Source organism: Ischnura elegans, chromosome 10 (genome assembly GCF_921293095.1).
Source record: "Ischnura elegans chromosome 10, ioIscEleg1.1, whole genome shotgun sequence".
In the NCBI taxonomy this organism is placed as follows: Eukaryota; Metazoa; Arthropoda; class Insecta; order Odonata; family Coenagrionidae; genus Ischnura; species Ischnura elegans.
Window position 1 is genome coordinate 89776525 of NC_060255.1, and position 13485 is coordinate 89790009.

Sequence of the window (13485 nt, forward strand, 5' to 3'; positions counted from 1 at the left end):
TCTTCCCCAGTTGGTGATCTTTATAGCGGTGATAACGTGGTTGTACTCGTATTATTAATGCTCCATGTTAGGCCTGACTATGAAAACCACACATCCGTGGCTGTGTGATCACGGATACAGATAAGTGGTTTGCATTAATGCTTCAAAACCACTGCTTGACGTTAAAAACAACACTGTCAGGCACCACGCCACGTATACGTGACGTAACTACGTAGTCTCCTCTTACATAAGCTGCCCGGGTTGCAACTGCTGCGGGACATGTACCCGTGATCACGGAGTGAGGTCGTGCACTGCAAGGCTTGGAAAACAGGGACACAGTGTTCCCGTGAATGCAGCTAGCGCGCAATTGCTTCCGTTTTACGAAGGGGATTCTAACGGAAAAAATAAGCCTGGTGTATCCCAGCATTAATGCAGTAATTCCAGTGATTTTGCGTCCGATTTTATTTTTTTATAAAATCACGGAAGATATTGAGCGAGAGTGAAAATCATGCACGGATAATCCACAACACAGATATACCACAGCCGGATAATCGGGAGTCTGCAGTATTTCAAAGATCTGCTCTTGTGGGCTAATCTAGGCTAAATCTAGACTGAAGATGGTATAAAATGATTTTAATGGGCTTAAGAAATTCACGAGAATGTGGCTGGTTATATCACCTCGTCTAACCAAAATGGAGGCAGTAACAATCAGGAGCTGCTTGCAATCATGTTCATGTATTTGAGAATGTTTACGGCAACAGTTGTGGAGCAACTTACATTCTGTAGCAGGATCGGCTATATTTTACTTGTGCTGGTTTTACTTGTAGTATCTACCGATTCGATCGATGGATTTTTCTTCCTCATAGGAAAATCCACTAGGATCGGTAGAATATTATTAGCGTACACTTGGTTTCGTTAGTAGTAGGACCCGCCCGCCTTTGTGACGGTGCGGGATTCCTCGTCCCTTCCCCTCCTACCCTATCCCCTCCCAGGAGGCGTCGTCGGGCTCCTATCGCTAGCTAGCGCTTACAGTCCCTGCCCCAGGAGTGTATCCTTGCGAGCCCGCCCTGGAGTCTTGTTTCCACTGGAAGTCTGTAGTATTGTTTATTTCAATGACGGAAAGATCTTAGGAAAATGTAATCTTCGCGTGTTTTATGCTATGGTGTCATCGGTACTTTATGCTTTAAACGTAGAGATGGAAAGTTTGACATCAAGGTTACTAAGTTTGTGAATCACGTTCTTGGTACAGAAATATTTGCTGGGAAGTCTGATTATTTAGCAATATAGAATTTCAACAGTAGCTGATCATTTAATCGTTACCGAACCTTGCTTATAGTTATGAATTAGGCAAGAGTAACTGAAGTGAGGGTATATTCATTACATCTCGTGTTACGTTCAATATTATCCCATATAGTAAGGTATCAATGAAGGGAATTATGTTGTCATTTTTAATTTCAAATGATCTTCTTTCATAAGATGCTGATATAAGATTTTAGAAGTTTTATGTATTAAATATAAGAAGTAAAGAAAAGTATACTATGCATAGATAATCAGGAGTGGAAATTTTGAAATCATGTTAAGTTCACATAGAATTTCTTGCAGGTGTAATCTATATGAGCTATACTTTTGAGTGCTAGATTATGAGTAAGCTGTTGCACTGTGTGTGTCAGAAAAGACATAGTAAAATAGGCTATGTACTTTTGATCACAGATGGATGCACACTTAGATTGAGATATTTAATCCGCCAGTTAAACTTTCTATGTACCGATGTGTAGCGTATATGTAAGATTGTGGAAGGCGTAATTACTGGAGGTATTTGTGTCTTCCTCTCAACAGTAATGGTGCATGGCTGCAAGGCTATCTTCAAGCAAATCTTTTGATATCAGAGGTGAGAGGGATGATGACCTATTATTTTTCTACTGCAGGAAACTATGTTTAACGATCCATGATGAACAGCTTTTATGAACTGCCTTTGCGCAAATAACTTAAATGCTTATTTCTGAATTCATTTTGTACTTGATGGGTGTGTGTTCTTATTTATTGTTAGATCATAACAAGGATCTGATGAATTAAATGTAAATGAAGCCAGTCATTTTCTAAGATATACGTTAATGCAATTCCTTGGTGGTCACATAGTGTGCATTGGTATTTGAACTGCTATTTCAATTGCTGAGTAAATTTAATTATCTGTCATTGCCAAATTATTTCAACTGTGTAATTACTGACCCAGTCGACAGTATTAAATTATCAACCTTAGAGTGGTGAATAAAATATTCCAAATGTTGCTAACTTCTTATGATAGAATGGGTGAAAATGCTGCTAATAAGTACATAGCAAATTATGGCTCATTGCATTAGTTGGGTGGAATTTGGTACTCCACTATTTATTTTCAAGTTCTCCTAAGAATGAGACACGGAGGGCAGCTTGGGTGAAAGCAGTGAGGAGGAAGGATTGATCCCCAAGCAACAGAAGTGTTCTAAGCTCTGAGCATTTCCATCCTAATGACTTTGACAGGACAACCCAGAGTTGTGTTTGCTTGCGGGATGGTGCTGTGCCATCAGTTTTTCCATCATTTCCATCATACTTATCTCCGGTGAATAGCAAGGAAGAAGTTTTGGAGTAAAATGATAGTTGCATCACCTAATAAAATGGTATGTATTATTAACTGACCTGATGAATATCTCCATTTAAGCTGTTCCCCTGAATCATTAACAGTTGGAGAGATTGGACTTAACTCTTGCTGTAGGCAGACTTAAATGGTAAACTAAATGATATATTTTAGCCACAATGCCAATTACTCCCTAAAATAGTCAAGAGAGGAGTTCCTGCGATTACTTTCAGGGATTTTTCCTGCCAGTTATATCATTCAGTTACCGAAAATTTTTGAATGAGTTTTTGAATTACTTGGATTGTTGCTGAAGAATGTTTTCCATTACTCTGTTTTCCATACGTATTTCATGATTGCTTTTCTTCCAGAAAGTATCAAAGAGAGAGGGTACTTCACAAAGGAGGGCGGAGGAGGCTGGAGGACTAAATAAAAGGAAGTTGGTGGAGGAGGTAGCTGTTGTCTATGCCCCAGCTTCACCTCAGCAATACATAAGTGACGTCTGTGCCTCAGCTTCAACCGAGCAATGCACAAGGGACACCTGTGCCATTGAGCCTGTGCAACCTGTTACTTTATGTCATGGGGTTGACTGCTATAAGGAAGTTCTTAAGCTACGAATGGAACTGGAGAGGATGACGAAGCTATATCAGGATGCCAGGAGAAAGATTAAGGTGTTGCAGCAAGTGAAGAGGAGGGGTGGGAAGGCCAATAAGAAATTGGCCAATATTGTGGGCAACTTGGAGAAGAAGAATTTCATGGATGCAGGTGGCCTCGGCATCCTGAAGAATATTCTTGGCTTACGCAGATTTTTAATGCAGAGGCTTATATCCAGTGGAGAGGAAAGGGCACTCCCCCAAAAGTATGAGGCAGAATTGAGAGCTTTTGCATTAACTTTACATTTCTATTCGCCCAAGGTATATCGTTATGTAAGGTATCACTTCAATACATGCTTGCCTCACCCAAGGACCATATCTTAGTGGTATGGTAGTGTTCATGGGAATACTGGGATGACCTTGGAGGCTCTCAGCACATTGAAAAGCAGGGTAGATAATTGTAAATATAAATTATTTGTAAATATTATCATTGATGAAATGTCCATAAGGCAGCATGTGGAGTGGGATGGCCGCAGGTATCATGGCTACGTGGACTTTGGCCACGACTTCAATAGTGACAGTACGCCTGATGCAAAGGAGGTGCTTGTAGTGATGGCTGTAGGCATCAACGACGAGTGGAAACTGCCTGTGGCCTACTACTTTACAAATGGTATCTCCGGGGAACAGCGGGCAAATATTGTCACTCAGGTGATAACAGAAATTCATCACACAGGAGTCAATATTAGTTCCCTTACTTTCGATGGGGCAGCATCGAATGATACAATGGCCAATATACTGGGTTGTTGCTTCAATGATAACCTATTTCCAGCATCCAGTAACCAGGATCCCAGTTTGTGTTTCTCGATCCATCCCATATGTTAAAATTGGCGAGAAACACTTTGGGGGATTAGAGACTGCTCTGGGATGGTAATGATGGAGGGATAGACTGGAAATTTCTTGAGGCATTGAAAAATCTTCAGGATATGGAGGGTGTTCATCTGGGTAACAAACTGAGGGCTGCCCACATGGAGTGGAGGAGACAGAAGATGAAGGTGCGACTGGCAGCACAAGTCCTAAGTGACTCTGAGGCTGATGCCCTTGCATTTTGTGAACAATTGGATCTTCCAGATTTCCAAGGTTCTGCACCTTTGTGTTTGTTCCTAAAGATTTTTAACCGTCTCTTTGATATCTTCAATTCCAGGAACACACGCCAAAAGGGATAGCAAAACCGATCCACCGGGGTAATATTGAGGATGTGACAGAATTTTTTGTACGAGCAAAGCAATATATTTTGAAACAGAGATACAAATGGTAATTTGATGGCCGAGTCTAATCGGAAAATGGTTTTCCTAGGCTTTTTAATGTCATTTCAAGTACTCTTGGTCTGTATCAATCATTACTGAAGGAGGGCAGTACATAATTAAGTACGTTTTCTCCCTACGTACAGGATCTGCCAGGACCACTTGGGAATCTTCTTTTCCAGCGTAAGGTCACAAGGCAGGTTCAATAACAACCCCACTGCGAGACGGTTTCGGGCAACATATAAAAAGCTGATTATCCACTGCCAAGTAGTTGGGAATGCAAGAGCCAATTGCATTCCCATCCTAAACATATCAATTTTGTAGGCAAGCAGTTCTTTTGGCAACAGTTCCGTAAATACTATCAATGATTCCACAGACACAGTCGACATGGATATAGACGATCCTACTCCACTAGATCACTCCTACCTCACTGTGCCACACCTATTGGAGCTTACCGAAGAACATATCTGAAAATGTTGTAGTGTATATAGCTGGATTTGTGGCAGCAAGTTGAGGTGCACATTGAAGTGTTCCATTTGTAGTTCACTTCTAATGGATAAGGATTCAGGAAGCCAGCTTTAAAAAAAAGGACAGAGGGGGGTTAACACATCCATCTCTTGTTGTGATTAAAATCTGCAGGATTAATGAAAAGATTGTGCGAGTAGGAGTTAAGACAGGCAAACCTTAACTTTTGGCATTGGTTGTTCGTGGACAAGAACAATGTGGAACTTCCAACAATATTCCCCATATCAAAAGATCATTCTCATAATCAGCATCCTCACCCCTATGAAAAAATTGTATAAACCTGTTTCAAATTTTTATACATTCTTATACATTACCATGGCAATGTATAAAAATTTGAAACAGGTTTATACAATTTTTTCATAGGGGCAGGATGACCACCAAATACACCTCGTCAGGGCGGTGCCCATAGCATATTGTAAAATAAGGTTGGCACACCATGCCAAATGTGCAACTGAGGCACTACATAAAAATAAGACATTTTCAGAAAACTTATCAAGTTTGGAGGACAATGAAACATTGTTCTTTTATATTGTGTTCCTCTTACTATTCTCCCAAGGCTGCCCTCCCTTAGGGTGAATGTGTTGTGGACTCTTAAATGAACAGACATTATGTTCTTTTATATTGAGTGGCTCTTACTATTCTCTATAATTTTGTATCGTTAATTTATGTTTTTGAAATTTGCCTGTTAAATAAATGTTTATGCTTGATTTTGTTTTTCTTTGACAATCAAAATGTTTTGACCTTTTCACCAAGTTAAATTTAGAAGCTTTTTGTGACCTTTTAATCAAGTTAAATTTAGAAGAAATTCGTACTAAATTTTTTACCAATTCCCCTCATATTGCTATCCTTCTGGAGGGCAAGTCGGTAACTTGGGGCGCCTCGTTTGGGAGAGAGAGTTGTCGCCCAAAATTGTCTCCCCACCCAAGTCCGTAACTCGGTAGAGAGAACTGTTTCTCCCGTTCGGATGGGAGAAAACTCTCTCCGATGGGTAGTATGAAAAATTTCTAAGGCGAATCTGATATTGGAGCTTGATTTATCGAAAAATTAACCGTGTGCAATTTAAAAATGTTTTTAATTTTATTTCAAACTCATCCATGCAAATATTTTCTAAATTAAATGCATAATAACCTCATTATGACTTACTAAAGTCGGGACTACTTTTTTGACCGCGCGCAGTGATTCCTCGCTTGCAAGCGGCTGCTAGGCTAAATCCAAGTGCCGGTATATTTTGCTTGTCACCATGTAAATTCTTCATTTCGTATCAATTACAACCTCACCAAAGTTGAAAATTAAGAGTATATTTCTAATGTGAATACAGCTTTTGCTCGCTGCTTGCAGATTTGTGCAAACATCTTTTGTGCCAAAATTGTGTTATTGTCAATGTGACAACTCCCGTAAATCTTCTGCTGATAATCACAGTGCCAGTGGTTGCAATGTACAAAAATATCGGCTAAGAGTTGTAATTATCAGTGCTCCATCGTGATTGAATTGTAAGCAGTGTTATTACCATATCGATTAATGTCTGACAGCAATGTAAACATTGTCAGTGGCGTGTTCACCTCCGTTGTTCATCGTATAGGTACATTGACATTTCACGATCAAGCTATCAAGATCAAAGCTGTGTGTGAAGTTTCTTTTTCTAGTATATTAACGAATAATAGTCAGAAAAGTCACCTGTGCCTCTTTCGTGGGCTAATTTCTGGCTTTAAATCAGTGAATTAATAGTTGTTTTTATCATAACGAGCTTAGTGATTGTAAGTTGTTCGTGATGAATAAAAGAGTGGAAGTGATTTCCAGTTTTTTTTTATTTTATTTGCCTATGTCTCACTTTATATTTACGGTGTGTGCTAGTACTTAGTTTGTGGATATTCATTTATTATTGAAGTACATTTATAGCTTCTGTATGTGTTGACAGCGGAACCGATTCGCGATCTCATGTTGTGTGCACACGGTTATGCTGAGCAGTCGTATTCGTGAAACCAATGAAATGGTGAAACTCTATTACATTGTCGTGGAATAAGTTCTTTTAACAATAAGGGCATGTCTTGTGTTTCATTAACTATCTGTTGCTTTTCATAGGTAACTGTTTAGAAGTTATTTTCCATTATTTAAAGTGCTTTTCTTGCGCTCTCTGAATTAGCATTAGCTTTCTAAACCCCGCTACTTACACGAAAAGAATTCAGAGCTACAGATAATTGTTATTTCATAGGATTGCGGTGTTTTTGTCTGCTATTGAGGGTGATGGATTTTCAGCAGGAAGAGAATCGGACCATCGAAGGACGGATAGGACAACCTTCTCCGCTAATGCGGCCGGAAATCTTCCTCCCTCGCCTCAAACGGTTTATTAATATCCCGCAACAATTTCTCACTGGTGTTAATTGCCCCACTTCTCTTAAATGCACCTCATATACGAGCAATAATATTCTATGGTTTGAAAGAAAACGCGCCATATTGAGAAAATACAACAAAACACTGTCGAGATACGCACTTTCTCCATGGGAGAAAGAGATACGTCGGGCTCTTGAGGGGGACGTAACTGAAGCGCCCGTCTGGGGCGCCAAAGGCGCTTGAGGGGGCTTACGGACTTGGGTCGAGAGACTAGTACTCTCCCAGGCGACAAATAGTCTCCTTTCTCCGGCGGGGCGCCCTAGAGACTTGGGGCGGGCGACAACTCTCGCGCAGGCGCTTCACGAATCTCCTTTCTCCCATTTTCGGGAGAGAACAGAGTTACAGACTTGCCCTCCTGGGGCACTGCCGAGAAATGTGGAGGATATTTTAATAAAATCTAGCAACTAGGAAAAACACAATACAAAGCTATTTATTAAATCTGCAGTTATTTTAAACTGATTAATTTTGATATAATATAATTTTTACATTTACGGAAATGTAAATCTTTTTATTTCAATGTCATTAATGCCCCGTTCACATTACCATCTTTCTTAACCAGCGTAAGATGACGTCAGAACCAACGCGCGTTCACACTCAACCATGGTCAGAGTCCTCTATATTGCCATATAATAACTACGAAGTTGAGTCGTCGCAACCTGCCATGTTTAGTCATATCATTAATGGCGGGCTGTGTTGTTGCATAGGAGGAACGTCGAGTTGGTGCAGTTTTTTCCATTTTTGTAATTGATAAATAAGAGAGATGGGCGGTTCTTCTGCACCAAACTCTTCCATTAGTTGTGGGGATGTGTATCGCGCTTTTGTTTTTCCTTGTAATCCTCAGGTAAGGGCTAAATGGCTACAAATGTGGGAGATGGATGAGTGGCAACCGTAGTCGTCTTCCACTATTTGTGAGGTGAGTTAGAAGATGATGTAATTCAATGTATTGGGTAAGTATTCATATGAAGATCAAGTTCTTACTTAGTTTCGGCTTAATTTGATGAAAGGCTGTGATTTACTTCAAAGATTAATACCTTTGCCAATCAGTTTTACGTTGTACGTAATGTAAACAGAAGAGTGCATTCCTGCTATTGTTGAGAGTTTTTCATGTATAGGTATAAGGTTATTTGTGTCAATGGTTTTTAAACTTTGATAGTGCCGTAATACTGATATAAGTAACCCGTGCTACATTCAATTGATTAATTGAAACTATAAACTAGAATACGCAACTTATTTACATGATGGAATGTGGTAAGTTGTTATTATTTCGTCACGTGAAAGTTATACTTGTAAATGTCCTTGAAAGTTATACCTGTAACATATAAGTACTTTCACGTTTGAAATATCATGAGGAACTTTACGTGTGATACAATCAATGATACCAGTTTTTATTAAAGACTTACTGAAATCATGTAATATTCATATCCTTTTTGGAACTATGTTGTTGGTAACGAATGTTTGTAGGCAATTGAACTCGAATCCATGTCGGATTTCACACCTTGTAATTTCATGCGATTTAGAAGCCGCAAAACCTTACTTGATTAATATTATAGTCAACATACATTACATAATGCATGCACGTAATTATTTAGCCATTTAATCATTATTAAAACATATTCCTGCGAGTTATCTTCGTTTTCCTTGCCACAGGTTCACTTATACGAATCAAAATTTGAATCCACTCGGAAGGAAGGCTGGAAAATATTAAAAGCCCAATGATGTTCCGACGATTTTCGACGTCGCAAATTGTCCTAAGCCTATTACGCCAAAGAGGAGGCGTCTAATATTCGATTGCCGGCTGATAAGGACATGCCACTGGTGTCGCCTGAAGTCTTTTCCTTTGCTGAAGTTGAAGAGCCATCGAGTGTGGTATGTACGTATTAAGGTTGTACTGTTATTCAAACCATTCTTGGCATTTGCTGAGAGAGTGTGTTTATGTTGTTATCAGTGTCAGTGCATTTTGATGAAAGGTATTACTATTGGTGATAACGAAGTATTGTGTCACCGTTATATTGGGTTACTGTCTTTCAGTCATCTGGTTGTTGGACTTTGTTTTCTTTTGTTCATCTTGAGTAGCATTTTCAATTCCATCATCCTTTGCTTTCACCAACATACCTTCGGTCAACAGGTAGCACTTTTTTAACACAAGTTTACTGCCCACTTATCTCTTCTTATGATGACTAAATTTTGAAATTATTCAATAGTAGCACTAACGGTTGTCCTGTTTAGATTATTAACCAGCCTGAGAAACAATTACCTATTAGATCTAGGCTGTACAAATATGATTGTACAAGTAATATCGATCCCTTTATAAATGGGTTTATTGGAAATGTTTCTTACAAACAACTGGTGGATTGATAAAGTGATGCCAGGGCATTTATTAGGGAATTGCATCAACAAAGCATTCATGTATCCTTATCGTCCATTCAATAGTTTAGGTTCTCAAAGTCAGGCACTGCCTGAAGTATAATTATTAAAATAAAGTGGTAATTAAACATACTCTTTAATTATTGGTTCACATTTGTACTAATTGTAAGTAAAAAGTGGCAAGCATGCACAAGCAAGTGATATCTCTACTTTCCCTTCATAGCTTCATTGTATTCTTGGGGTCTGTGAACTAATTTACAAATCAAAAACATTGCTGATATTGACAATTCAAATGATGTTGAAACTACCTTCATTTTGTGATACCATATTTGAACTAACTGCGGCTAAAAGTACAAAAGAAAGAAGACTTTTTAATAATTAATTAAGAGGTACCTAATTGCTATTTTCATTGTTAAAAGTCCTATTTGTTTACTTCTTTATAAGAGAGTATACTTAAATGTTATATTAAAATGTGAATTGATACAATTTTTTTTGCTTGCAACCAAAATCATTGACCATTGGTTTCTCGATAGTTTTCCTTGGAAAAAAATCATCTGTGTGTTTTGTATAGTCGATGGCTGGATGAATCCAAGGTTTCGTTTCTTGGAGAGGTTTAGTGTTTTTTGAAGACTACATGCAGTCTTAGGAGCTGGAGATATTGAGCATGTCTTTATTTGTGTGTTTATTCATGTCATAAGCACCTATTACCCTGGGTCATGGTCTTCTAAAATCTGTTGTACATAGTTTGTCTGTTTCTATTATGCCTCATTTTAGTGTATTTAGGTGGTGTAAGTCTTTCTTTCTTATATTCCATATATGTCACACGCACTTGGTATTTTGCTGGGATATGACCACGTATGTATATTTTTAAATGAAGTATTTGTAAACATTCTCATTCATCCATTATATTTTGAGAAATCAGCACAGTTGTTGAAAAATAAGCACGCAGTCTTTGCTAATGCTTATCATCTATCAAATAAGGTAGCTTCTCAAATTGACAAGTTTGTTCGAATGTAAGATTGAACTATCCATTGCAAGTTCTTTTCTTTCATATTTCCTTTGTTTATATTCTGACAATTTTTCAGTTATACCATTTTTCATTACTTCCATAGCATCCACATTGGTACTTTACATTGAAAAAGTGTTTTCAAAATCCTTCTGGAGTAATTAAATTGAGTCACTGGTTACTCTTATGTTAAGCTGTTTTGGTGGCCCATGACTGTGTCGGATTTGAGAACTACCATCGTGTTTGCTAAATTCATTCTGACACTTTGATATTCAGTATCCTTTCTTGATTAATATACTTTGGATTCAATTATAATTATGCTTCTACTGCATTAAACTTGAGTGTCTTATTCAATAATGTGCTTAAATGTTTCTTCATATCTTGGCTCATCATCTGGGTGCATCAGTTAGAGTAACAGGGTGGGCAATATCTTGAATTCAGGTCCCCCTAAATTGAGTGCCTAAGAATATTTTGGTACTAAATTCCACCCTTAATATTGTATGGATGAGTTTTATTTATTTTCTAAGTGGATAGTCCTTTTACCAAGGTATTCTGCAGTACATATATTTTGCATTAAATTGTAGTGCATGTTATGTGAATGCCAGTGGTGATTGTTTTATTCTCATATTTTACTCAAGTTCACTCAGTTAATGTCACCAAGATTATTCCTTTGTTCCAGATTCATCGCTGCCTGTTGCATCAGGTTTTTCTGAATTGATGGCTGTATAATGGAACAACTGCTACAACGATAAGATACAATTATTGCATTTCAAGTCCAAATAACCTAAGCAGGAGAAGCATGTGCAGCATTATATTCCCAGCAATCATCTTCTGCATTGGCTTTGTGGTGTCACCTTGTATTTTGCCTAATGAGAGAATATATCAGGAGTAGCAAAATGTATTTTTTTCTTAAATTTTCTAGCTTGTTGTCTGTTTTTCTATATTCATTTTCAAAGGCCAGACTGAATGATATTGAACTTATATATGTTAAAACTGATTCCATGGGTTGTCATCCGGACTATTATTTATAGCAAGTGTTTGATGTTGCTCCACATAGCTAGTTATAACAGAGTCACATCTGTTAGTGTTTACCTGTCCTTGATGTATTTTATTCAAAAGTAATTTTTTAAATGATTACCTCTTAACTACCTGTTCCGTTGCTTTAATCTGGTAATTCACATATGTGGGTATATTTTTGTGCTCTTTACATCAAATTTGATGGTGAGTTGCTGATATGGAATTCTCAATCTATTCAATAGCATGGAAGCTCCTTTATTCTAATGCTCTAGAGCAGCTGACATATATTTGGCCTGGTTAACTAGTTTTTCCCTCTTTGCTTGTTGTGTGTTGATACGATGACTCTAATGAGTTCTTAATGCATATATCCCTCTTTGGCATATACACATTTCATCATTACCAATATGTGCAACTTTTATGCCATGAGTGCTTGGTTATCTACCAGTTGAGTAGTGGTTAATGTGGATTGTTGACGGCTTTACACATTCGAGTGAAACATGATTGCCTTAAGTTGTCTGATAGAGGTCTACAAGCAACTGTTAAATCAGATATTTCATTATTTTGGCATAAAAAGAGCAAAGTTTATTATAATTTACCACCTAGTATCAGAGCTTTCTTGTTTAAATATCCTTAGAAGTCCTTAATTTGCGGGAATGATTTCCAAGAACACTCCTTACCTAAGATTTTAATGAATGTTCAAGTCTGAGAAAGATTCTTACATCACTTTTAAAAGGTGCATGGTATGTTCTTTTAAAATATTATTTACCTTCTGTATAATATCTTGTCAAAAGTATGAGCCATTTTTCTCATTTATTACCATACAATACTGCTACCAGTCCACTTGTTTAGAGAGAACACATCAAAGGACTTGTGAATAAACTTAGGTGATTCATGCATGCTAAATTTTTGTAACTATTATTCAGATGTATGGCAATCATTCTATAATTATGTTAATTTCCCAAGTGTATGATGAGGTAGTAAAAAATAACAACTAAGCTATTTATGCCATTCACATTTATCTCCTTTAGGATATTGATACCTAAGTGTGTGGAAATTGTAAGTTTATTCCATGGCATATTTCAGTTAGGCTAACAGAGATGTCATGTAGTAAATCTTTCACGGAATTGCATTGAGACAAAAGTGGACTGAATGAAGAGCCTGCTGTTGACAAAAGTCATATCAATATCTAGCTGACTTGAAGCTAACTAAGAAGGAAGATTTAGTTTCATATCTTATCATACACTTTTGAGTGTTTTCTTGCAAAATACATGGGCATGCCATTACAGGAGTTGTGCCCTGGTCATAAAAAACTTCAGTGATCTTTTTTGGATTAATAATAAAATAGTTCATGTCATTTATAGATTGACTTTTATTCCTGCATTAGTGCCCTGGTATATGTTATAATTTTGGCCTTAATATGTGCACTTTGGTTCTCCTTTATTTATCTTATGTTTCACTTGTTTCACCTTAAGCAGAGATGGGAATTGCTTATACATAATTACAAATATATTACCCGGGATTGGGGTATTGTGGGAGGAATGATCTATTTTTCAGTCATAGATAATTTTTTGCCAAATGCATCTGCTTGGAATTTGAAAGTTAGTACCCTTGTGTCAACTCAGATTATAGAAGTTAATATCTTTTGTCTAGTTAAGTATTACCTACTTTTGTTATAAATCACAACTCACTAGTTCACAGGGTTATGAT

The 13485-nt window shown here is 37.5% G+C and overlaps 1 protein-coding gene and 1 long non-coding RNA gene across 2 annotated transcripts; both read left to right on the forward strand.

Moving 5' to 3' along the window:
• Positions 1–2282: 2282 nt before the first annotated feature.
• On the forward strand, positions 2283–5315 carry LOC124166475. The gene is made up of 3 exons (XM_046544005.1): positions 2283–2305; positions 2443–2572; positions 2956–5315. Exons 1-3 carry the CDS (start codon positions 2283–2285, stop codon positions 3559–3561), a joined length of 759 nt encoding a protein of 252 aa, XP_046399961.1. The 3' UTR covers positions 3562–5315.
• A 3738-nt stretch (positions 5316–9053) lies between these two features.
• On the forward strand, positions 9054–13136 carry LOC124166956. Its single transcript, XR_006866550.1, has 2 exons — positions 9054–9257; positions 11441–13136. It is a non-coding gene; the product is annotated as an uncharacterized LOC124166956 (long non-coding RNA).
• The last annotated feature ends 349 nt before the right edge of the window (positions 13137–13485 follow it).